Below are 23317 nucleotides of genomic sequence, written 5' to 3'. Positions count from 1 at the left end.
TGGAGAGAGTGGGCATCCTTGTCTTGTTCCTGAGTTAAGAGGAAATGGCTTTAGTTTTTCACCATTGAGTATAATGCTGGCTGTAGGTTTGTCATATACAGCCTTTATTGTATTGAGGAATGTTCCATGGATTCCTAATTTTTCCAAAACCTTCATCATAAAGGGGTGTTGGATCTTGTCGAATGCTTTTTCTGCGTCTATTGAGATAACCATGTGGTTCTTATTCTTGCTCCTGTTGATGTGATGAATAATATTAATTGATTTGCGTATATTGAACCAGCTTTGCATCCCTGAAATGAATCCTGTTTGATCGTGGTGTATGATTTTTTGGATGAATTGTTGAAGTCGATTGGCCAAAATTTTGTTGAGGAGTTTTGCATCAATGTTCATCAAAGAAATGGGTCTATAGTTCTCTTTCTTTGATGAGTCCCTGCCTGGTTTTGGGATGAGGGTTATGATGGCTTCATAGAATGTGTTCGGTAGTGAGCTTTCTCTTTCAATTTCATTGAAGAGTTGGAGGAGTATTGGTGTGAGCTCTGCTTTGAAGGCCTTGTAAAATTCCGCTGTAAAACCATCTGGTCCTGGACTTTTCTTAGCTGGGAGGTCTCTTATTGCTGTTTCTATTTCAATGCTTGATATGGGCCTGTTAAGCTGGTTTAACTCATCTTGGTTTAGTTTTGGCATGTCAATATTTTCTAGGAAAAGGTCCATTTCTGTCAAGAAGAACAACTTATTTCAACTTAATTTATCCTGTGAAGAACATGTTATCCTTGTGAAGAAAATAAACCCATAACAAATCACCAGGAAGTTTCTATCATTATTTCCAGTCTTATTATTTCCTTGTTTATAGTAATTCTTATTTTATAGATGCTCTGTAATCTTTCCTATACATTTATATTTCCATAAATAAATATATGAATTTATACACATTAGAACTCTATTAAATAGTGCGAAACTACTTCATTAATTAAAAAATTATTGCTATTTGTAAAGGTCATGTACAGAGGGGTTGCAATTACATAGGTTAAGTAATGAGTACATTTCTTTTTGGCAATGTCACCCCTTCCCTTGCTCTCTCTCAGCCTTTCCCTCCCATCTCCACCTACAAGTTATATAGTTCATTTTCAACATAGTGTCCAGTGAGTAGCATTGCTGCATTTGTTCAGCCTTTGTCCCTCCATGTCTGTGCCTCTCCTCACATGCCCCCAAACGCATATATGAACAAAAAGAACAAAAAGAAAAGAAGACAAAAATAGCAAAAAAGAGAAAAAAGAACATCTTGTTTTCATTCCTCGAGCCCATTTTGATAAATATTATTTTGTGTGATCATATCCTTAAGAAAACTTTAAATGTTATCACACTGTATTATCATTCTGCATCTCATTTCTTACCCAATTAAAAAAATTTCCTTCCTTCCTTCCTTCCTTCCCTCCTTCCTTCTCTCCCTCCCTCCCTTCCTCCCTCTCCCCCCCTCACTCTCTCTCTTCTGGTCTATCTGTCTTCTGGACCTGGGGCTTGAGTTCAGGGTCTTGGTGCTGTCACTGAGCCTCTTTGTGCTCAAGGCTAGCACTCTACGACTTAAGCCACAACAACTTGGCTTTTCTGAGTAGTTTATTGAATATAAGTGTTTTATAGACTTTCCTGCAAAGGCTGGCTTTGAAGTGTGATTCACCTCTTGAGTAGCTAGAATTATAGGTGTCAGCCATAGGTATCTAACTCCCATTTTTCTTAAAATCTGTGGAAATCAGCAGATATGATCCCACATAACTGTTATTAGCACTGCAGTTTCCTGACTCACACAAATTGGCCTAGTTTTGCAGACACTAAATTTCTCATCTTTAGAAAGCTGAAGAATAGTGAACTCAGTTGCAGGTCAACATCATGACAGTGGCCTTCCACTAGACAAATCCCCAAATAGCCTCACTTCTTCCTTGAATGGCCCTTGACTTGGCTAATTTCTTCTACAAGAAGAATTTAATTTGCATTCGGAACCCTAAATGTAGTTCTTACTTTCTCAAATTCCGTAACATAAAAAGTGATGTTAGAAGGCAAGATGAGATCTACTAGGCTTTCATTCCTTTTCAACCACTGCTTAGCATTTCTTATGTCATAATTTCTTTAGCTACTCCTATACTAAATACTAATTTAATTTAATTTTTTGCTATTGTGAATTTTGTTGTTAATATCATCATATATTCCTGTTGGAGTACCTGTGCTAGGGCATTGGTTAAAGAGAGATAATTGAGCCAGGCTCCAGTGGCTCACGCTTGTAATCCTAGCTATTCAGGAGGCTGAGATCTGAGGATTATGGTGCAAAGCCAGCCCAGGCGGGAACATCCGTGAGACTCTTATCTCCCATGAGCCACCAGAAAATCAAAAGTGGGGCTGTGGCTCCAGTGGTAGAGTGTTTGCCTTGAGCTGAAGAGCTCAGGGACAGTGCCCAGGCCCAGAATTCAAGCACAACTGACAAAAAAGAGAAAAAAACAAAACAAAAAAAGAGACAATTGAAAATTCTACATTACTTTCTTCCAACGTCGTTACCTCAATTCCATCTCCAACCATCAATGTATGAAAGTGCATTTCTCCACATTCTTAATAAATGATAGAATAGCAAATACTTGTAGTTTTAGTGGTGATATCATTGTTCTATTTTCATTTTTATAATTACTGTTATAAAATTATTGTGTGTGTGTGTGCGTGCACATGCGTGCATGTGTGTGTGTGCAAACTGGGATAGAACTCAGTGCTTGAGCACTATCCCTTAGTTCTATTTATTTTGCTCAAGGCTAGCACTCCACTACATGAGCCACAGGTCCACTTGGGAATTTTTGGTGGTTAATCAGAGATGAGCATCTCATGGACTTTCCTCAGGTAGGATTACAGGCCTGAGCCACAAAGATGCCTAACTACAATTATATATGTTAATTGATATTTTGTATTTCTTCTAGAACCCTGGTAGAACCCTGTATATAGTTATTATTGAGGGATTTTTGTTTGTTTGTTTTTGTGCTGGTCCTAGGGCCTGGGTGCTGTTCCTGAGCTTTTTGGTTTTTTTTGCTCAAGGCCCTATCACTTGAGCCGTATGTCCACTTCTGGATCTTTATAGTTTATTGGAGATGAGTCTCTTAGTATTTTCTGCCCAGGCTATCCTCAAACTGTGATGGTCAGATTTCAGCCTCCTGAGATTACAGGCATTAATTAGCCACTGGCAGACTGCATTATTATTTAGTTTTAATGTATTTTACTTAAGGTTAGAAGGCATATATACATATATATTTAGATGTTATTCATATATCTGATATGTATAGCTAATTTTACTAACATCTACCAGATATTTAGCATAAGTATGAAAAACAAGTTCTTGCCTTCTAGCTGATGCAGCACTGCACTTGGAATAAATAATTTAAGTGGAGATCAATATAACAGTACATGATTACAACTGAATTTGGTATCAATGGCTGTATATAGTTAGAGACCAGAGAGAGTAAAAGATCAAAGAAGATAAAGCTTTATAAGGAAGCCTTGGTGAAAAAAAATGCAGCTAGGCAGGACCGTGAGACAAGAATGAATATTGAATGGTAGCAGTGGCAATCGTGCGGGCCTTGAGCACGATGGATAACATATCAATGTGAGGGAAGCACTTGCCATTAAGAGAGAGCTGTAAGCTGGCCGCCGGTGGCTCACGCAATCCTAGCTACTCAAGAGGATCCGAGGATAGACCACTAGAAAACCGGAAGTGGCGCTGTGGCTCAAGTAATAGACCGTTAGCCTTGAGCTGAGGGACAGCGCCCAGGCCCAGAGTTCAAGCCCCACAACCACCACCACCACCAACAAAAAGAGAACTGTGAGAAATGGCTGGAGTTAAGTTCAACTTTACATCAAGTCCTTTCTAAACCACCATGTCCTGGGCATTGTGCCAAACACTTGACTTAGGTGGTATTCATCTATACAGGAGCCTGCCAGGTATGATCATTCACCTATATTTTTACCTGTGAAAAAGCTGAAGCTCAGAAAGATGTGTCAAACAGTTTTAAGCCAGAAGTTATGGTTCTATGTTACAGAATATTACTATGAAACAACTAGGATAAAGAGGGTAACAGGACTGGGAAGGTAGCTCAGTGGTAGAGTGCTTGCCTTGCATGCATGAGGCCCTGGGTTCTATTCCTCAGCACCACATAAACAGAAAAAGCTGGAAGTGGCGCTGTGGCTCAAGTGGTAGAGTGCTAGCCTTAAGCTTAAGAGCTGAAGGACAGCGCCCAGGCCCAGAGTTCAGCCCCCACAACTGACCCCCCCCCAAAAAAAGAGTGATAACACCTGAAGTGCATGAAATAGCAACCAAGGAAGTCTGTATTTTATGGAGAAAGAAGATGAGCATTGGGGCTGGGAAGGTGGCTCAGTGGTAGAGTGCTTGCCTTGCATGCTCGAGGCCCTGGGTTCGATTCCTCAGCACCACATATGCAAAAAGAAAAAAGCCGGAAGTGGCACTGTGGCTCAAGTGGTAGAGTGCTAGCCTTGAGCTGAAGAGCTGAAGGACAGTGCCCAGACCCAGAGTTCAGGCCCCACGACTGGACCCAAAAAAAGAGAAGATGAGCATTAAAAAAAAATGGTTGAATAACTAATATACAATGAATGAGTTTTAGGAGGGTGAATCATACCAATTATTATGTAGCTCTCACTCAAAGCCTCTTCCTCAGAGATGTTCTATTAACCAGATAATGGCTCAATGCACTTCCCACTGTGTGTGTGTGTGTGTGTGTGTGTGTGTGTGTGTGTGTGTGTGTGTGCGCGCAGGTCATGGGGCTTGAATTAAGGGGCTGGGTGATATCCCTGAGCTTCTTTTTTTTTTTTTTTTAACAGCATCAATTGTTTGTGTTTTTTTTTTTGTCTTTTTTTTGTTGGTCATGGGGCTTGAACTCTGGGCCTGAGCACTGTCCCTGTGCTCTTCAGCTCAAGGCGAGTGCTCTACCACTTGAGCCACAGCGCCACTGAACTTCTTTTTTGCTCAAGGCTAATAGTCTACCACTTGAGCCACAGCTCCGCTTCTGGTTCTTTGGGTGTTTAATTGGAGATACAAATCTCACACTTTTCCTTCCTGGTCTGGCTTTGAATCTCCATCCTCAGATCTCCACCTTCAGAGTAGCTAAGATTATATGTGTGAGCCACTGGCACTAGGCATTTTTGACCCACTAGGCACCTTCTCCCTCTCCTTCTCTTCCCTTCCCTCTCTCTTCCTCCCTCCCACTCTTCTCATCCTTCTCTCCCCTTCCCTTCTCCTCCCTTTACCCTTTCCCTCTCCCTCTCTCACTCCCTTCTTTTCCCCCTACTCTGATCCCACCCACCTTTCCCCCTCTCTCCCATCTCCTCCTCCTCTTCATTTTATTCTCTTGTTCTCTTGTGTTTTTTTCTTTCTTTTAAAAATATTTTAACATTAGTTATATTAGGGAATGTCATTTTACATGCTTACATATGCATAAAATAAAATCAGTTTCATACCTTATGTCTTTCTCCCTTATCTGCCTCATTTTTCCAGCCACAAATTCAACTAGTTTCATGGTTGGACATAAAGTATTTTGGCAATATTCACACTGTTCCTTTTCTCTCCTACCTCCCACGAGCACTCCCATCCCGGACAGGACTTGTTTTATATTCTCATCCTGAATTTAGTATATGCAGGGTTTTATAGTGGTATTTCATATATTCTTATAGAGTTTTAATCAAGCTGATCCCTTCATTTACCCCGCACTCTTTCTTTTATTCAACAGCTCTCAGTGAGTTTTATCTTGCTATTTTTATTCATAGATACAATGTTTATTAGAATTGTATACCTTTTCCTGTGCAATGTCCTCAAACAGTTCCACACAACTAAAACATGTTCTCATCTATCATCTATCAATCAATCAATCAATCAATCTATCTATCTATCTATCTATCATCTACCTATTTAATCTTCTGTGTAATTACAAGTATGTTTTATTTTTTGTATATATTTTATTGTAAAAATATTGTACAGAGGGGTTAGAGGTATATGAGTAAGGTAATGAGTACATTTCCTATCGAGCATTATTACCTCCTCCTCTGTTTTTCCTCTACCATCCCTTCCCTCTCCACCTTCCCAACTTCTCCTTCCCCCTCAAGTAGTAAAGTTCGTTTTCAACATAGTGTCCTGTACATCTCATTGTTACAATGGGTCAACCTGTATCCTTATTTCAGCATTTTGTTATTTCCCTTCCTCTCCCCAAATTAGAAAAATGTATATACAAGATGCAGGGCACCTGAATCGAATACAGTGAAAACAAGGGTTAGACCCTGGGGGAAGAACACACAAAAGAAACAAAAAATATCACATAGTACATTATAAGTACATTAAAAACAATGGCAAGAAAGATAAAACCTCTTATGTCCCTATCTTGGGGTTCATTTCGCTTAGCATCATCTTATTTGGTCGTATGTACAAAGCTTTTGATCTCTTCTACTTGTCCTAGACATATACTAGTTATTGCAAATAAGGGAAACCATGGGACCTATGTTTCTTTGGGCCTGGCTTACTTCGCTTAATATAATTTTTTCTAAGTCTTTCCATTTCCTAACAAATGGGGCAGTGTCATTGTTTTTGATGGAGGCATAGAATTCCACATTCCATATATATATACCACATTTTCTTGTATGCTTTATTTTTTAGGTTTGGCAATCATATATGAGGGAAAGCATTTGACCTTTGTCCTTCTGAACCTGGTTTCTTTGTTCAACATGACATTCTTTGTATAGCATGCACAATATTAAATTATTTGTTCACTTTTTGTATTTATCAGTCTTTTCCACTGAATATAAGGTTATGAGGGCAGGGGTTTTCTTACATCCATTGCTGCATGTAGTGCTCCGTCTAGGAGCAATGAGTAGCTCCTGGAAGTACATGATCTATATTTATTAAGAAATGAATGGGTAAAGGTATAAAAAACAGTACTAAGAATCTACATATATATATGTATATATATTTAAAATATTGAGATGTCTTTATGAGCTTTTCTTTTGGGGTGGGGGGATTTGCTGGTCTTGAGGCTTGAACTCAGGTCCTGGGCGCTGTCCCTGAGCTTTTTTGCTCATGGCCAGCACTCTACTACTTCGAGCCCCAGTGCTGCTTCCAGTTTTCTGGTGTTTTAATTGGAGTTATAAGAGTCTCATGGGGAACCAATGTAACAGTGATACTGACAAGACAATATGTTCGAAATGATCTGTACAACTTGGGGTCGTTGTTGGGGAGGGAAAGTGGAAGAAAAATGAGAGAGTTTGTAAAATGTTCATCAAGAAATGTACTCACTATCACATTATGTAACGGTAACCCCTATGTACATCACTTTGATAATAAGATTGTTTAAAAAAATAAACAGAATAAAATAAAAAAGGAAAAAAAAGAGTCTCATGGACTTTCCTGTATGGGCTGGCTTTGAACTGTGATCCTCAGATCTCAGACATCTGAGTAGCTAGGATTACAGACTCAAGCCACAAGCACCCAGTTAAATCATGAAGTTTTTCTTTTTCCTAAAAATTTAGTGTGTCACCTCATAACTTAGTCCATGTTCATTAAGTGAAACAAATCTTGATCAGTTAACTAGTTAACTAATCAGTTAACTAATGTCTTGTTAAGAATTATAAATGTGCAATTATTTCTTACTCCAACATCCACTTTCAGTTAAAAAAATCCCTTCCTACAAAAATTATGTAGAGTCCAGGTGAAAATTTTTAAATCAAGCATGTTTCAAATGAGTAATGCTCTCATAGAATTACAGTATCCAAAACAACACAAATTAAGGCACTCCTCAGAGCCTGCTCTGATGGGTTTGTAGGTTTCACTGGGGAGGAACTGTATGCCATGAAAGGGTGGATAGAATCTGAGTCAGAGCACTGATTCACCAATCTGTGGTGATATTTCATGGGAGGGACGCTCAGATGACCAGTCAAGTAATATCTATTGTTTTTCTTCCCCTAAGGACCAACTCAAAGAGAATTTTCATTTCTTCCTTTAACCCACAGATCCACAACTGTCATCACACTTGTTGGACAAGTTTCCTTTGAAATTACTTTCAGCTATGTACCCAACCCTTAAAGTCTCAAACTATCATTGTGGTTAGCACATTTACCCGAGAACCACTGATCAGCACCAAAGGAATACAGAGACTTCCATTACCTCCATTCACAGCAGCGGCCTTTATTTCACCACAATATGTATAGGTAAGTACAAATTTACCTGCCCAAAATTCTGACAAAAATATTCCATTCCACACTGTCTCCTCAATGTGATTGTCAGCCAAGGCTGCAGTGTAGCAGTTAAGTTTAGATGAGAATGTATTTCCACAACATTTTGGATTTTCTACATGGGACAACTTTGACTTGAACATGCACTTGTTTCTGCAGTGTGGTTTTAAATCTTGATTTGGAGAGTGCTCAGAAAACCGGCATGCAGCTTCATAATCAGTGAGTGAGAAGTAGTGTGAACGTGTGTGTGCTGACATGTAGAGAAGAAGCATCAGAGAGAACATTTTCTTCTCTCATAAATCAGAGAATAAAATTCTTGGTAGTGATGTGAATACGGCTTTCAACAGTGACTTCAGCAATCTTACCTCGAACTTCACAGTACCATGGCTTTATTGATGTTTTCTATGAACCTTTTATAAATCCTTTATGCTACATGTTAAATGCTCATGAACCCAAATCCTTCGATTATATTTAAACAACTTTTAATTGTTTTAAAAGTATCTAACTAAATAATTATCATATTAAGAGGCCAGTGATCATTAATAAAAATTAAGAATATGATTTTGGTTCATAAGCAGTCATCATAAAAATATATGAAATATAGAAAATTTGCCTGCATCAAATGTTAAAGTGTTTGATGTTCATATTACTGAAATATAAATGTGGTATCATACATATTTTTCTAAAATTTATTAATTTTTTTGTGTAATTAGCTGAACCCTTTGACTTATGTATATATATTCACAATTTCTAGCATTTATGTAAGAGTGTGATTAGGAAGATATTCATTTGCTAGAGTATACTAAATATATGTTTGAATTGAATAACTTTTAAAGTAAATAGCATTTTTTAAATTAAAAAGATTGTTTTATTCATGAAACAATGTTGATGTTTGCTTATTGGCCATATCTCTGACCTATCAATAAGAGAGTGATCATACACATTTAGAAGTTGAAAAAAAACTAGCATGCTTTTATATTTTGTCTGAGATAATGACCAGCTTTATGCTAACATCTATGATAAATTTCATTTATAGAACATCTATTCATTCTTCTCTATCATTTTATGCTTGTGTGAAGTCCTAATCTGAAAAATTTTAAAGGATTATGCTATTGTTTCTAAGAACTGTTAGATAGCTATGGAGAGTTCAAGCACTAATTCACAGATAAGCTTCTCAGAGTCAGACATTGAGCTTTGAGCTAATTACACAACAGATACTGGCTGTGTTTGAAACTGTGGTTGATCCAGCAGATGAGTTTCAGGAGGCTTGGGTGAACTTGTCGTTACACATAGGTTCCTGAGTGATGAATGGTTAAAAGGAATGAGAGAAACATCAGAAGTGAAAGTAACAACTTCAGAACCAAAATTTATCATTTTCATTTAGTTTCATTTTGAACTAGTTACATAGGATAAAATGGGAAGAATCTTTCTCGGAAGAAAGCTGTTTTAGACTATTGCCAACAAGACAATGAGAAGTTCAAATCCAGTAATTTTTATGGCAAAGTGTATTTTATATTCTTAATCCTCTCGTGATTTTTCTGAAGACCTTAATCTTGATTGCTGAATATTGGCTGACAGCTGAAATTATTTAATCTATATTACACTTTATAAGATCTTAATGTTACTTCTTAAAAATAGCTAAAAATATCCTGAGTGCTGAAGAGGATCAAAGGAAATATATATGTGTGTGTGTGTGTGTGTGTGTGTGTGTGTGTATGTGTATATATACAAATATATACAGATATATCTGTGTATATGTATATATACCTACATGTATATATACAAAAATATACACACATATACATATATAGGACAAATCATATATCAAATGCATATGTAAGGTATAAAGGATACAGAGTATATATATGATATATGGAACATAAGATATATAGAATATAAAAATATTTAAGTATGTATATGAATATATGTGGTACCTTCATATATATGATTTATATATATGTGTGAATCTGAATAAAGTCATCCCCAATTATACATAAATCATATTTCTCTCTCCTACACACACACACACACACACACACACACACACACACACAAACACACACAAATCCACACATATGTGTGTGTACATGTTGGAAGAGTTTGGGTGCCAGTGGCTGATACCTATGCCTGAGATACTAAGAATGTTTAAACTTGGTGGATCATGTTTCAATATCAGCCCAGGCAGAAAAGTCCTCAAGGTCTATCTCCAATGAACCAGCAAAAAATCAGACTGGAGCATGGCTTAAGTGGTAAAGCACCAGCTATGAGCAAGAAAACTGAGCTAGATCTTGAGGCCTCAAATTCAAGTCTTGGTACTGGCACAGAAAAAAAGTGGGAAGAATGGGAGTAGAGTGAACGAGGTGAATATATTCAAAGTGCAGTGTGTGCTTGTGTGGAGATAGCACCATAAACCCCCTTATACTAAATATATGCTAACTATAAATAAAATAAAAAATTATTAATTGATTGGATTACATATACAATCACAATCCACAGAAAAGAAGTTTGAATTTTGCTTTCACACCAACATCTAGACAAATTATAGGACATTTTATCTGATAATTTTTTATCATTTGCTTATTTATTTTTATTGTCAAGGTGATGTACAAAGGGGTTATAGTTACATAAGTAAGGTAATAAGTACATTTCTTGTTGAACTTGTTACTCCTCCCTCATTTTTCTCCCACTTTCCCTCCCCTTCCCAATACCCCTTCCAAGTTGTACAGATCATTTCCACCATATTATCTTTTCCAACATGTTATTGTGAGTATTGCTGTTGCATTGGTTCCCCGCTTGTCCTTTCTCTAATCATTTTGTTGTTCCCTTTCCTTTCCCTAATTCAGCTAAATGTATATACAATACCCAGGCTACTAAAATCAAATACAGTGACAACAGGGGATAAACCACAGGGAGAAGAACACACAAAAGAAACAAGAAATCACATAGTACATTAAAAACGCAACAATAGAAGTAGATTTTGTTCTGTTTATATAAAAGTATACATTATGAAAACAATGTATGGAGATAGAAAGTTTCGATTTCCCTGACTATATCAAAACCTGTTCTGAGTTAAAGTTTTATACGTTTTTTTCTTTCTTGCTATTGTTTCTAACATATTTATAAGATATTTCTTTGTTGCTTTGTATGTCCCTCCCCCACGGTATAACCCCTGTATTTGATGCTAGTATAATTTGTGGAGGGGAAAGAAAAAATAAATTGTTTAAATAGGGATACATCTTGGCCCATTGTAACAATGAGATGTGCAAGATGCTATGTCGAAAATGAACTTTACAACTTTGGCAGGTGGGGGGTGGGCGGATGGGAAGGAATGGGAAGGGGAAACAAAGGAGGAGGCAACAATGCTTGATAAGAAATGCACTCATTTCTTTGCCCATGTAATTGTAACCCTTCTATACGGTATTTTCACACACAAAAAAAAAAGTTAAAAAAAAAAGAATCACATGGGCTGGGAAGGTGGCTCAGTGGTAGAGCGCTTGTCTTGCATGTATGAGGCCCTGGGTTCCATTCCTCAGCACCACATAAGCAGTAAAAGCTGGAAGTGGCACTGTGGTTCAAGTGGTAGAGTGCTAGCCTTGAGCTCAAGAGCTGAGGGACAGCACCGAGGCCCATGACTGACAAAACAAAAACAAAAAAGAATCACACATAGAGATCCCAATTAAGAGATACGGAACAGGAAGACTATCAGTTAAGAGCAAAGAGTGGCCTCGTCCTGCTCAAGGTTTGAGGAAAAAGGAGTTATGAAATCATTTTTTCTAGGAAATGAAACATCAATTGAAGATGCATTTTTTAAAAAAGGGTTGTTTTTGAGAAAGCCATCAATTCATTAGCTCTTTTGCTATGATTGAATGCACACATGCCCTGCCTCCAGCTGCTTTCTTTAATCTGGAGAATCTGAGAACATCCCTTAAGAGAGTAAAGGTTTCCAGGAGTTTATCATGAAGGTAGCACATGATTTAGTGAAAATATGTTGTCCCATGAGTGTTAAACTGTATTTCTACTCCCTTCCCAAGAGACTCAATTCCACTAAATGTAGGCTGTGATCCTACAATTTGCATATTTAATAAGCATCTTCAGGTGATTCTGAGTAAGGTCACTCCCCAATCATACTACTCGCAGGATTCCCTAATACAGTTGCCTTCTAGAGAAATAGAACAAATTGGAGATAGAGATACAGAAACTGAGGCAGGGATAGAGACAGAGATAGAGATATATTGATACATCTGTTCTTTTTTTTTAAATTTAATTTAATTTAATTTGAGAACATACTGTACAGAGGGGTTACAATTACATGGGCAGGATAATGCATACATTTCTTACCAAGCATTGCAGCCTCCTCCTTTGTTTACCCTTCACCTCCCTTCCCAGCCTCCCCCCTCCCCCCCACCCAATCATACCCCCCTCCCCCCCCCCACACCGACATTGTAAAGCTGGTTTTGACATGACATTTTGTACTTCTCATTGTTGCAACAGGTCCACCTGAATCCTTAAACGACTTGTTTGTCCCCATCGATACATCTGTTCTTATTCATTGGTCAGAGAAGGGAACTGGATTCTAAGAACAGATAACTTGGCACCAACAGCATACTCTGAGAAAATAATTTCATAGCACAGATCTCTTTTTTCCAAAATTTAAATATTATTGTAAAGACCATGTACAATTATGTAAGTCAGGCAATGAGTACATTTCTTTTTGAACAGTGTTACCTCCTCCCTCATATTTTCCCCAGATTTTCCTCCTCCTAACCTCTTTCTCCCCCAAGTCGTATAGTTCATTTCCAACATAGTGTCTAGTGAGTAGCACTGCTGAATTTGTTCATCCTTTGTCCCACTGTTCCTGTGTTTCCCCTTTCCATCCACAAATCAGATAAACTTTTATACAAGACAAAGGGTACGGAAATAAGAAACAGTGACAAAAGGGAATCAACTGAAAGGGAGGAGTAATTGCAAACAGTATATAATAAAAATGTCTTGTTTCCATTTATTGGAGTTGATTTGATAAGCATCACTTTATAGGATCATATGCAGATAGTTATTGAGCCCTTGTGATCCTCTCCTAAGAATATCCTCCTGTGTTCTCACTGTGTGAATGTTTAGAGTCATAGCACAGATCTCGAAAAATGAATAAATTTCATAACACTAGCTTAATTATAAACTCTCAGAGGAATACTGTTTTTTCCTTTTTTGCTCCCTTTTAATCTTTTTCCTACTACTATTTAGTTGTGTGGCTTTTAGGAGGTGAGCAAGAAGAAAGTAATAAGATTTGAAAAGATTGTGATTTTTTCTGATATGTTTTTCATATTCATATTGTTTATTTTCAGACCAGTCACAGTGTCCCGTTCAACTTTGCCACTATGGGTGATAGCTCTCTCTGTGTTTGGAGTATTAGCAATCCTTGGAATAACCATTGGTCTCTTGGTTCATTTTCTGGCAGTAGGTTGGTATATATTGCACACACACACAAACACACACACACTACATTTTTACTGTAGCAATTATTTCCATTTCTATGGAAGATAAAGAGATAATCACAAATAATCAATTATGCATTAATTATTCCAGATCCTATAAATAAGTGTTATTAGCCAAACACTGTATTTAGAATGTATTCAGAGACATGAATGCATAAGTAATTGATAAATAATGAATAAGAAAAAGAAACCAGGTGTACCAAGATGCTCTTATAATAAAGAAGAGAAATCAAGAGACATAGAATTTCAACTAATTATTTCATCATAACAAACACAGTAATTTAAAAATCTCATCTATTGATTTTATAAAATTTTAGATATAAAGAAAGTTGGAAAGTGGTGCTGTAGCTCAAGTGGTAGAGTGCTAGCTAGCCTTCAGCTGAAGAGCACAGGGACAGCATCCAGGTGCAGAGTTCAAGCCCTATGACTGACAAAAAACAAATGAACAAACAAAAATAAAACCCCAGGGTTTTGGGGATGGATGTGGTGGCTCATGCCTGTAATCCTAGCTACTTAGGAGGCTGAGATCTGAGGATCTCGGTTCAAAGCCAGCCCAGGAAAGAAAGGCCATTAGACTCTTATCTTCAATAAAGCCACTCAGAAAATTGGAAATGGCGCTGTGACTCAAGTGGTAGAGCACTAGCCTTGATCTGAAGAGCTCAGGGACAGCCCCCAGGCTCAGAGTTCAAGCCCCATGACCGACAAAAAAAAAAAAAAAAAAAAAAACCAAAAAGGAAAGTTTTAAAAAGTTGTGTGTTTTAGTTTTAGAATTTTTTTTTTAGAATTTTTCATTATGTCTTAGTTTTAGAATTTTTCATTATGTCCTACTATAAAAGAAAAGAAAATCAACATGGTAATGCTGATTTCTTTTCTCCTGTATTTTGAACTAATTTGTTAGTTCTATTAAATTATGTAATCAGTTGTACCAGAAGGATTTTTGTGAGTTTATCAGTATCTAATGAACACAGTACCTACAAATTGATATTACTACACAATCTACATCTGGATTTGAAATCCACATAACTTAGATAATTCTTGAAACATTTCTTTATTTCACAGAAAATAGGACCTACTACTATCAAGGTAGCTTTAAAGTGCTGGATATTCCATATGATAGAAATTATGAAAGGGAGACATCACCAGAAAACAACTATCTTAGTAAAATCATCGAAACTAAAGTAAGTTAGTATTCGCTATATTTGTTAATTGTCAATTTTTAAAAATGTAAACATGATTGAATTTGATAATAACTCTATGCTCTCTTAACAGATGGCTGATACATTTCAAAGTTCGAACATTTACAGGCAATATATCAATTCTCAAGTCATCACACTGGTGTAAGTAATTCATAGTAACCATCAGAAAAGATATAAAGTCATCATCCATGCACTTATACTTCAAGTTTCCCTGTCAAAAATAACTGATGTGGAGCTATTAGCCAATAAGTTACTAATACCCAACATTATCATAGTATCAAACTAATTGTCTAGTATAAAACCAAAGCAAAAAATGGAGGCATTATTTTTTACTTTATTAGATCTGTTGTGAATATGTTAATCCACAGATTATACATGACATCCTTCTCATTTCCTATTTATTTCTGAAAAAAATACATAGCCTTATAAACCAGCATTTGATCTACTCACATTTTTATTTTCAGTAGCACAAATATATAGTCCTTTTTCTTTTGTGATTTTATTGTATATCAGCCAATCATCCTGAAGAATTGGTCCTAGGATTCTTACTGGACATAAGATAGAAGACAGTATATCTACATTGGCTTTTCCCATTCATAGGGCTTTGGAGTAGCAAAGATTAGTAGAGAACGGACTGAAAGAAAGAGTAGACCATCTGAGCCCATTGCCATTGAGTAGCCTTGGAGCCTGTATTTTGAGTCCATACCTCTATTGTATGAATTATTAATGATAACAGTTGTCCTGTTGTGCTTATACATTACATTCAAAATAAAAAGATACAGTGTGTAAAAATATTTGCAAGTAGCCGGGCGCCGGTGGGTCACGCCTGTAATCCTAGCTACTCAGGAGGCTGAGATCTGAGGATCGTGGTTCAAAGCCAGCCCGGGCAGGAAAGTCCGTGAAACTCTTATCTCCAATAAACCACCAGGAGACCGGAAGTGGTGCTGTAGCTCAAGTGGTAGAGCACTCGCCTTGAGCTGAAAAGCTGAGGGACAGTGCTCAGGCCCAGAGTTCAAGCCCCACAACCGACCAAAAAAAAATTTATTTTTGCAAGTAAACACATGTCCAATGAAGTTGATCATTACTATTACTTTCTCTAATGCCACCAACATCCATCCTTCCCTTGTTCTTGGACTCATGTGACTCCTGCAATTGCAAAATGGAGTGGTGTTCCAACTAGCATTGACACTCGGGGTCAATTTTAGTACTGAAAAGAGAAGGCAAACTGAAGTTGAAGGGCCTAGATACATCTTAGAAGTGACTACAATCACTAAAAAGCTTCTCTGCTTTGTTTTCTCATGCATGTAACTTCAATTGCTGTGGGAAGTGTGGGTCCAGATGAATGATAGAGAAACCAATAAAATTATTCACATTGGCATGCACTGTTGAAAAAAAAGCATTTACATGAACTGAATGCTTCCTAGGAATGATTGTTTATTTATCTGTCCAAATATTGAACATCTCACAGGCTCCATGATAATGACACTTCAGCACTAGCCTACAGGCTGTCTATCCTTTTCTAAATTCCAAACAAATCTCTGAATAACACAGTCAGATTAATCTTCAAATACAGTTTTACTCTTGATCTTCTCATCACTGCTATCCCTTGGCTAGCTTTAAAGACCCTCCTCCCTCACACTGTAGTTCCTGGCTGACCTCTGCAGGCATAGGTAACACAGGGTAACAGTGCATGGTGGAAAGAAAATAGAATCAGCTGCACTCAATCCAACACACTTCAAAATCTTTGAGACAGGGCACCATTATGTAGCCAGTGTCAGCTGTGAATTCACTGTGTAGCTCAGACTCATCTGGAACTTACAGTCCTTCTGTTTTAGCCTTCTGTGTGCAGAATTAAGCAACACAGCCATGCCTGGCTTGCTGAATTCACTCTTAACTTCTAGCTTAGTATGAAACACCTTACATAACCTCTCGGGAGCCTCAGTGTATAAAATCATGACATACTATAGTAGTGAGGGGAAATGTGGTCTAATGTGATAACCAAGTACCTAAAGCATAGTAGATGGATAATAGATACAAACTCATGTGATTTCCATCCAGTTGTTCTCTAGTATAACTCTTCATCTCTGAGTAATGAAGTTTTCTACTTGATGAAATAACATAAAAAATACCAGGTTATCTCTTCCTTTAATATTTCTTTATAATTTAGGCAAAAATAACTTATCTTTCAACTGATTATATCATGTTAAGCTAAATATCTTAGTACTTCTGTCCCATTTACTATAGACATTTGTATACATGTCTTATTTCCTTAAAGTCAAGAAATTCCTGGTCTTTTTCTTAGTCTTCACTCAATAACATTCATCCAGGTGCATATAGAACATATTGATGAACAAGTGATTGATGAATACATGTACAAATAATCCCAGATCTTACATCATATCTTTACCTGTGTGTCAGGCTTTCTCTATTTTTTTTTGGATTAGTACAATTGCTTGTCCTGTAAATTGAATAATATATTCGCATATGTTACCATAAATATAGGCAGGTAATGATTCTGTGTTTAACTTGTAAAGTTGCTATGCAAAACAATAAAAGAGCAGAAGAGGCCAAGCTACGAGGGATTAGGGAACAAGAAGAAAATGCTATTTTTCAGCCATGAATGAAATCTTTATGTTGTTTTCAGTCCTGATAGCAACAGTGTGACAGCATTTATCTGGCTGGTTTTCAAGGATGCTAGGTCAAAGAAAGAAAACACAAGAAGAAGAATCGAAACTATCTTACATCAGATGCTGAAGAATAAGTCAGGACCCTTGACTACAGACCCTAACTCTCTTAGGCTTGTGGGTAAGCTTATATAGTAGATGAGAACCTTGATCTTCAGATCTCAAGGATTACAGGCATGAGCTACTGGTGCCTGGCTGAATGCCATTTTATATTAGAGAAATTATTTGTATGTTTTGTTATTTAAGACGTATCCAGAAGGAGTGATATTGATCAAGATACTTTGCATTTATAAATGGCTTTGTTGAATGGCAACTCCTTTGTACAACTACTTGAAGATAATAAAAACATAAATAAATAAATATATAAATAATTAAGCATACCCAGGTTAAAATAATGCCACACATGATACTTGGTTTGAAGGATAGATTGCTTCTTATTCAAAGAAGATGTTAATACTTGAAGCAATTTTAAAAAGTATTCATGCTTTCTTATGACTTATAAAAATAGCCTTGGATCTCTAATTTTGAGGCAAATTAATTTTTAAATGTTATTTTTGTGTTTTGAAGGAACAAGGCTCACTTGTGGGGACTCTTAGATGATGTAGAATACAATTCCAATTAAGCAAAAGAAGTCTTACAGGGTCCTATGAAGATGGCATTTCTGTATAATATATTCACACATGCCAAAAGTAGCATTCTAATAAGCTGATATTCTCTTATTTCTATTGACACTTTATCCTGAAAAGTGAAATTCTTTTCTGACCCTCCTGCTTAGCTGGACTCACTGTCTACTTCCATTGTCCTAGCACCAGATGGATGGATGTTAAATTATTATGGGTGGTTTTTTTTGTTCTATTTCAGAAATCAATAAAGTTGATGCTGAGAAGATAATCAACAGCCGTAAGTTCAAATACTTTTGAGTTAAATATTAGACAATCCGCTTCACAACAAACAAGATTGTTACCCTTGATCAGGCATATTACTAAGTGCTTTTAAGAGTAATTATTTCATCTTCTTAACAATCTTAAAAGCCAGGTGCTGGTGGCTCATACTTGTAACCCTAGCTACTTAGGAGGCTGAGATCTGAAGATTTCAGCTCAAAGTCAGCCTGGGCAGAAAAGTCTGTGAGACTCTTATCTCCATTTAATCACCAGAAAACTGGAATTGGAGCTTTAAAACTCTAGCCATGAGCAAAAGAGCTCAGGGCCTGCGTCCAGGCTGAGTCCCATGACCAGCAAAATAAACAAGTAGGTAAGTAAATAAACATCTTAGAGATAAATGTGGTTGCCATCTCATTTGAGAGATGAAAAAACTGAAACACAAAAAATGTAAAACAATTGTCCAGATTCACCAGCTTGTCCATGGTGGGACCAATGTTCAAACCCAGGAAGTCTGGTTGTAGAGCTCCTGGACTTCACAAAGACTTTTCTTCCCATAGCTTACCCATTCTTCAATTGCTGTTACTCTACCTAGTAGACAGGTGATTTAGGGACTTCTTATAATTCTTATAGGGATTACATTTTGCTCCTATCTGCACAAGACAGTTAAAAACATATAAGGCAAAGTCACTCACTCTGTGTCATAAAATAAACATTATCTTTCTCTTCTAAATGGAGCAAAATTGACCCAAAATTCTGACAGGCTGTGGGAGACGAGCAAGGATGTCAGCTACTTATGACAGAATCAAAGGAGGTTCCACTGCTCAGGAAGGAGAGTGGCCTTGGCAAGCAAGTCTCAAGATGAACGGCAGACACTACTGTGGGGCATCGCTGATCAGCGAACGATTCCTGATAACTGCAGCTCACTGCTTTCAAAAGTGAGTCCTGGGTTGGGGATGCAGCGCATAGTGAGCTACTCATGATGCACAAGACCCTGCGTTTCTTCTAACAAGTAAAGAAAACACAGTGAGTTTATCATATTCCCCAAGATTAGGGAGATCTAAGGCTTGGCGTTCTGGTTTGGAAGAAAAATGATTTAATAAACTACCCAGCTCTTACTATGAAAGATGGAAAGAGTCATTCATTTCATATACTATATTTTTTCCTCACAGTAATTTTATTTTATATTGTTTTATACTCCACCCTAAGTCATTATAGCTGGTAAAATACATAATCTCCATCTATACCTCCTTCTCTTTCTGTGTCTGCATTACTTTCTTGGTCCTCTAAGCAAATATGACTCAACCTTAGTCCAAATGTTACTTTCCCTAAGAAATTGTCTTTTTTCTTAGGCATGCAGTTTTAAGTCCTATATTATTTCCCCACTAAATATATACACAGGCATTTTAAAGTTATTATAAATGCCCATGTTCATGGCAGTTATGACCCATGTTCATTAGATTTTAGATTCTTGAACCATATGCAACTTCTTGATTTTTATTCCTAAATCCCTATTTCCTACTGTGAAGGAACTCAAAAAGGAATGTTAAAATGAATTAAGAAATCAGATTGTTTTATTGCAAATGGACTACACAGCAAGGAAATACTAATGTCATGAAAAGTATGTGAATTATACAGGATTTCTACTATTTGACATAGAATTAGCATTATTCCAAACATAAATAAAACATACATGATTTTTGTTTCTTTAGGTCAAACAACCCAAGAAACTTTACTGTTAGCTTTGGCACTAGAGTAACTCCACCCTATATGCAACATTATGTTCAACAAATTATTATTCATGAAGACTACATCAAGGGTGAACATCACGATGATATTGCACTGATAATGCTCACGGAAAAAGTTTTATTTAAGAGAGATGTCCATCGAGTTTGTCTTCCCGAAGCCACACAGGATTTTCCACCAGGGGAAGGAGTTGTTGTTACAGGATGGGGAGCACTTTTTCATGATGGTAAGCCAGTGAAAACTTAATCGAGGAGGCAAGGTACAAAAGCAATGTGAAAACTCAGCAATCTAGGCACAGAATTTAAGGTATTGCTTACTTCCAGATGCTTTGTTCTCTAAGGATCCTTAAGAGAAAGTTGCATATGGCGTTAGGCTTAGTAAATTGCTTCTATTTGGAACATTGTAGGAGGTAAATTTGTGTGTAGAATCTCCTTATTTGGAGAAGCTAGTTGAGAAAATCATCATCCAAACAGATTCGAAGATAAGTACTTTGAAAGGCAACATGTAAAATCAAATTATACTTTGCATATGACTCCTTCATTGGTTTCAGTGAGAAAGTGTATAGACTTGGTCATCTTCTGCAGAAGAATCAGTCAGCTCTAGGTCTTAGTGTGCAGAGGACAGAGCTAGGCTTTTATTCTGTAGCGTTCCTCAACAGCACTTTTCCTGACAATGTTTACTTCCTTCAGGCGAATATCCTCTGTTGCTTCAGAAAGCACCTGTGAAAATCATTGATACAAATGTTTGTAATGCTAAAGAAGCTTATAATGGTGTGATACTGGACACAATGATCTGTGCTGGGTACATGGAAGGAAATATCGATGCCTGTCAGGTAATTCTGGACATTATTCACACAGACCACATAATATATAAAGAATTGCTACTATCTTACAGAAATCATCAATAAGGAGACAATGCAATGATTTGTAATTTGGCCATTTTGCCAATGTTCTCAGCTTTGGCACTAAAGTAATTGTTCTCTATAGACAGCATGTGATTATTTATATTTAAAAACCATATTATATTTACTCTAATATAGTCCAGTACTGTCCTAAATCCTGTTTGCAAGAATTAATTTATCCTTATTACAATCTTAGCATATGCATAGTGTTTTATTTGACAAATGAAGCAACTGAGGTAGAGGAAAGTATGTAGTGACATCTATTAAGTGTGAAATTATTAAGTGTGGAACTTGTGTACATCCCAGTCTATCTAGCATCGTAGTGCAAACTCTTAATTGTATTTCAAAAGATCAATCTCAGAGATGATTGAGTTACTACAGTTTATTCTCAAGATTTTTTGTGCCAGTCTTGGTGTTAGAACTTTTTGCTCAAGTCTAGTGATCTATCACTTGAGCTACAGCTCCCTTCTGGCTTTTTTGGGATATTTAATTAGGGATAAGAGTCTTATGAACTTTGGCTTTGAACTTTGATCCTAAACTCTTAATCTCCAAAGTAACTAGAGTTATAGGCATGAGCCACTGGTGTCCAGCTTCATCCCACCTTCTTACCCATCTGTGGCTAGAGTTTCAAATACTTTCCTCAAATATAAAACTGCAAATGTCAAGTATATTCATTCAAATGATAAGTCTCCTAAAAGCTTTTTCATAGAAGTAGGGTTTGTACACTGTTAGATCACACCTGCAAGTATATGCAAACACAAGAATGCATTCTGGTCAGCCATAGTGGAAGCAGATAAGGGGGTTTGTATTACATTTTTTTTGTTGTGGTCTCTCTGATATAACAACCACTTACAGGCTTCACCTGAGCTTATTTCCTATAACTAAGGTGTCTGAAAGGAAATTGTCCTCATGATACATGTGCTTTGTTTAATTTAGGGTGACTCTGGAGGACCACTGGTTCACCCAAATTCTCGAGACATTTGGTACCTTGTTGGAGTCGTGAGCTGGGGAGATGAATGTGGCCAAATCAATAAGCCAGGGGTCTACACTCGAATGACGGCCTATCGCCACTGGGTTGCCTCCAAGACTGGTATCTAAGAAAAAAAAAAAAAAAACATCTTGTAGCAGCAAATGCAAGTCAATTTTGGCAGCTACTCCTACTTAATATACTTTCAAAATTAGCGTGTAAGGTATTACTTATGTACTTTTATTTAAACAGTCTCAACAGGACAAAATGAGAAATCTCAGTTTGGGGTCCAGAAAGGCCTAAGTTAAAAAAAAAAAAGAAAACAAAAACATAGTCTTGTCCAAAATACTATTGCAAAGAAGTGGCACCATGGCACAAGTGGCAGAGCACTAGCCTTGAGCAAAAAGGAAGCTCTGAGACAGCACCCAGGCCCAGAGTTCAAACCCCGGGATCAGCAAAAGAAAAACAAATCTATAAAATATAATATTATTTTCTGTTTCAAATAACCCATATCATGGCTGTCTCACCAGAGCACGAAGATTTAGTTTCTTATTCTGTCAATAATACTTTGCAAAATTATGGAAGTATGTTCTTCTCCATGACAGATTTGGAGGCAGAATGGTGTATGAGAGAGAAAACACCTTCCACCCAAGACTGCCTCTGCTCTCATTTCATAGCCTGTATGGAAGGTGTGTGGCTGTGACCTTGTACCATTTGAAAAGAGATGTTGAGCTGTACTCTCTTATTTGTATTAGCATTAATCCATTCTTGTAACCATTATGAAAGAATATCACCACCAGACACAAAACATGCTTTAAATTCATAAAGATCAGGTATAGTAACTCTTTAAGGAGTCACTGTGGAAATGTCTTATTTGTAGCATATTTTAAAAAGTAGTTATAAATTTAAATTTTGAAATTATTTTAATTATAATGAATTTAAAGGAACAACATCTTTGCTCCGTGACAGTTTTCCTTTTCTTTTTGCCTCTTCTTGGTTTACTCAATAGTTTGCACGTAGCTTCTTCTCATTCTGTCTGTGTTGGGAAGTGTTAAGTGTTCCAATTCAAGATTAAAGATATATACGGTTTGGAACTCTCCAACCTAGAGTTTGGATACATGATTGCCTATCTTCTGGATGCTTCTAGCTTTCCATCTGTGAAGTGGACCTCCAAGAAGCTGTAGAGGTAAAAGTGAGGATACACAG

At 37.0% G+C, this 23317-nt stretch overlaps 1 protein-coding gene across 1 annotated transcript; it reads left to right on the top strand.

Annotated features, from left to right (window-relative positions):
* Window positions 1-13557: 13557 nt before the first annotated feature.
* On the top strand, window positions 13558-22262 carry LOC122106843 (transmembrane protease serine 11B-like protein). Its single transcript, XM_042678373.1, has 9 exons — window positions 13558-13705; window positions 14799-14917; window positions 15009-15076; window positions 17580-17740; window positions 18481-18519; window positions 19261-19435; window positions 20210-20469; window positions 20933-21075; window positions 22081-22262. The coding sequence occupies exons 1-9, from the start codon at window positions 13558-13560 to the stop codon at window positions 22240-22242; spliced, it is 1275 nt and encodes a 424-aa protein (XP_042534307.1). The 3' UTR covers window positions 22243-22262.
* Window positions 22263-23317: the final 1055 nt, after the last annotated feature.

This window comes from Dipodomys spectabilis, unplaced genomic scaffold (assembly GCF_019054845.1).
Source record: "Dipodomys spectabilis isolate Male_0828 unplaced genomic scaffold, ASM1905484v1 ptg000043l, whole genome shotgun sequence".
Lineage (NCBI taxonomy): Eukaryota > Metazoa > Chordata > Mammalia > Rodentia > Heteromyidae > Dipodomys > Dipodomys spectabilis.
The sequence above is the reverse complement of the archived record's forward strand: the minus strand, read 5'-3'. Positions and strand labels throughout refer to the sequence as shown.

Excerpts from the sequence above, each read along its gene's own strand:
- LOC122106843 (XM_042678373.1), top strand. The coding sequence starts at position 13,558 with ATGTTTTTCATATTCATATTGTTTATTTTCAGACCAGTCACAGTGTCC. Across the intron at positions 13,706-14,798 it reads GGTTCATTTTCTGGCAGTAG|AAAATAGGACCTACTACTAT; the intron begins GTTGGTATATAT and ends TTTATTTCACAG. Across the intron at positions 19,436-20,209 it reads GCAGCTCACTGCTTTCAAAA|GTCAAACAACCCAAGAAACT; the intron begins GTGAGTCCTGGG and ends TTGTTTCTTTAG.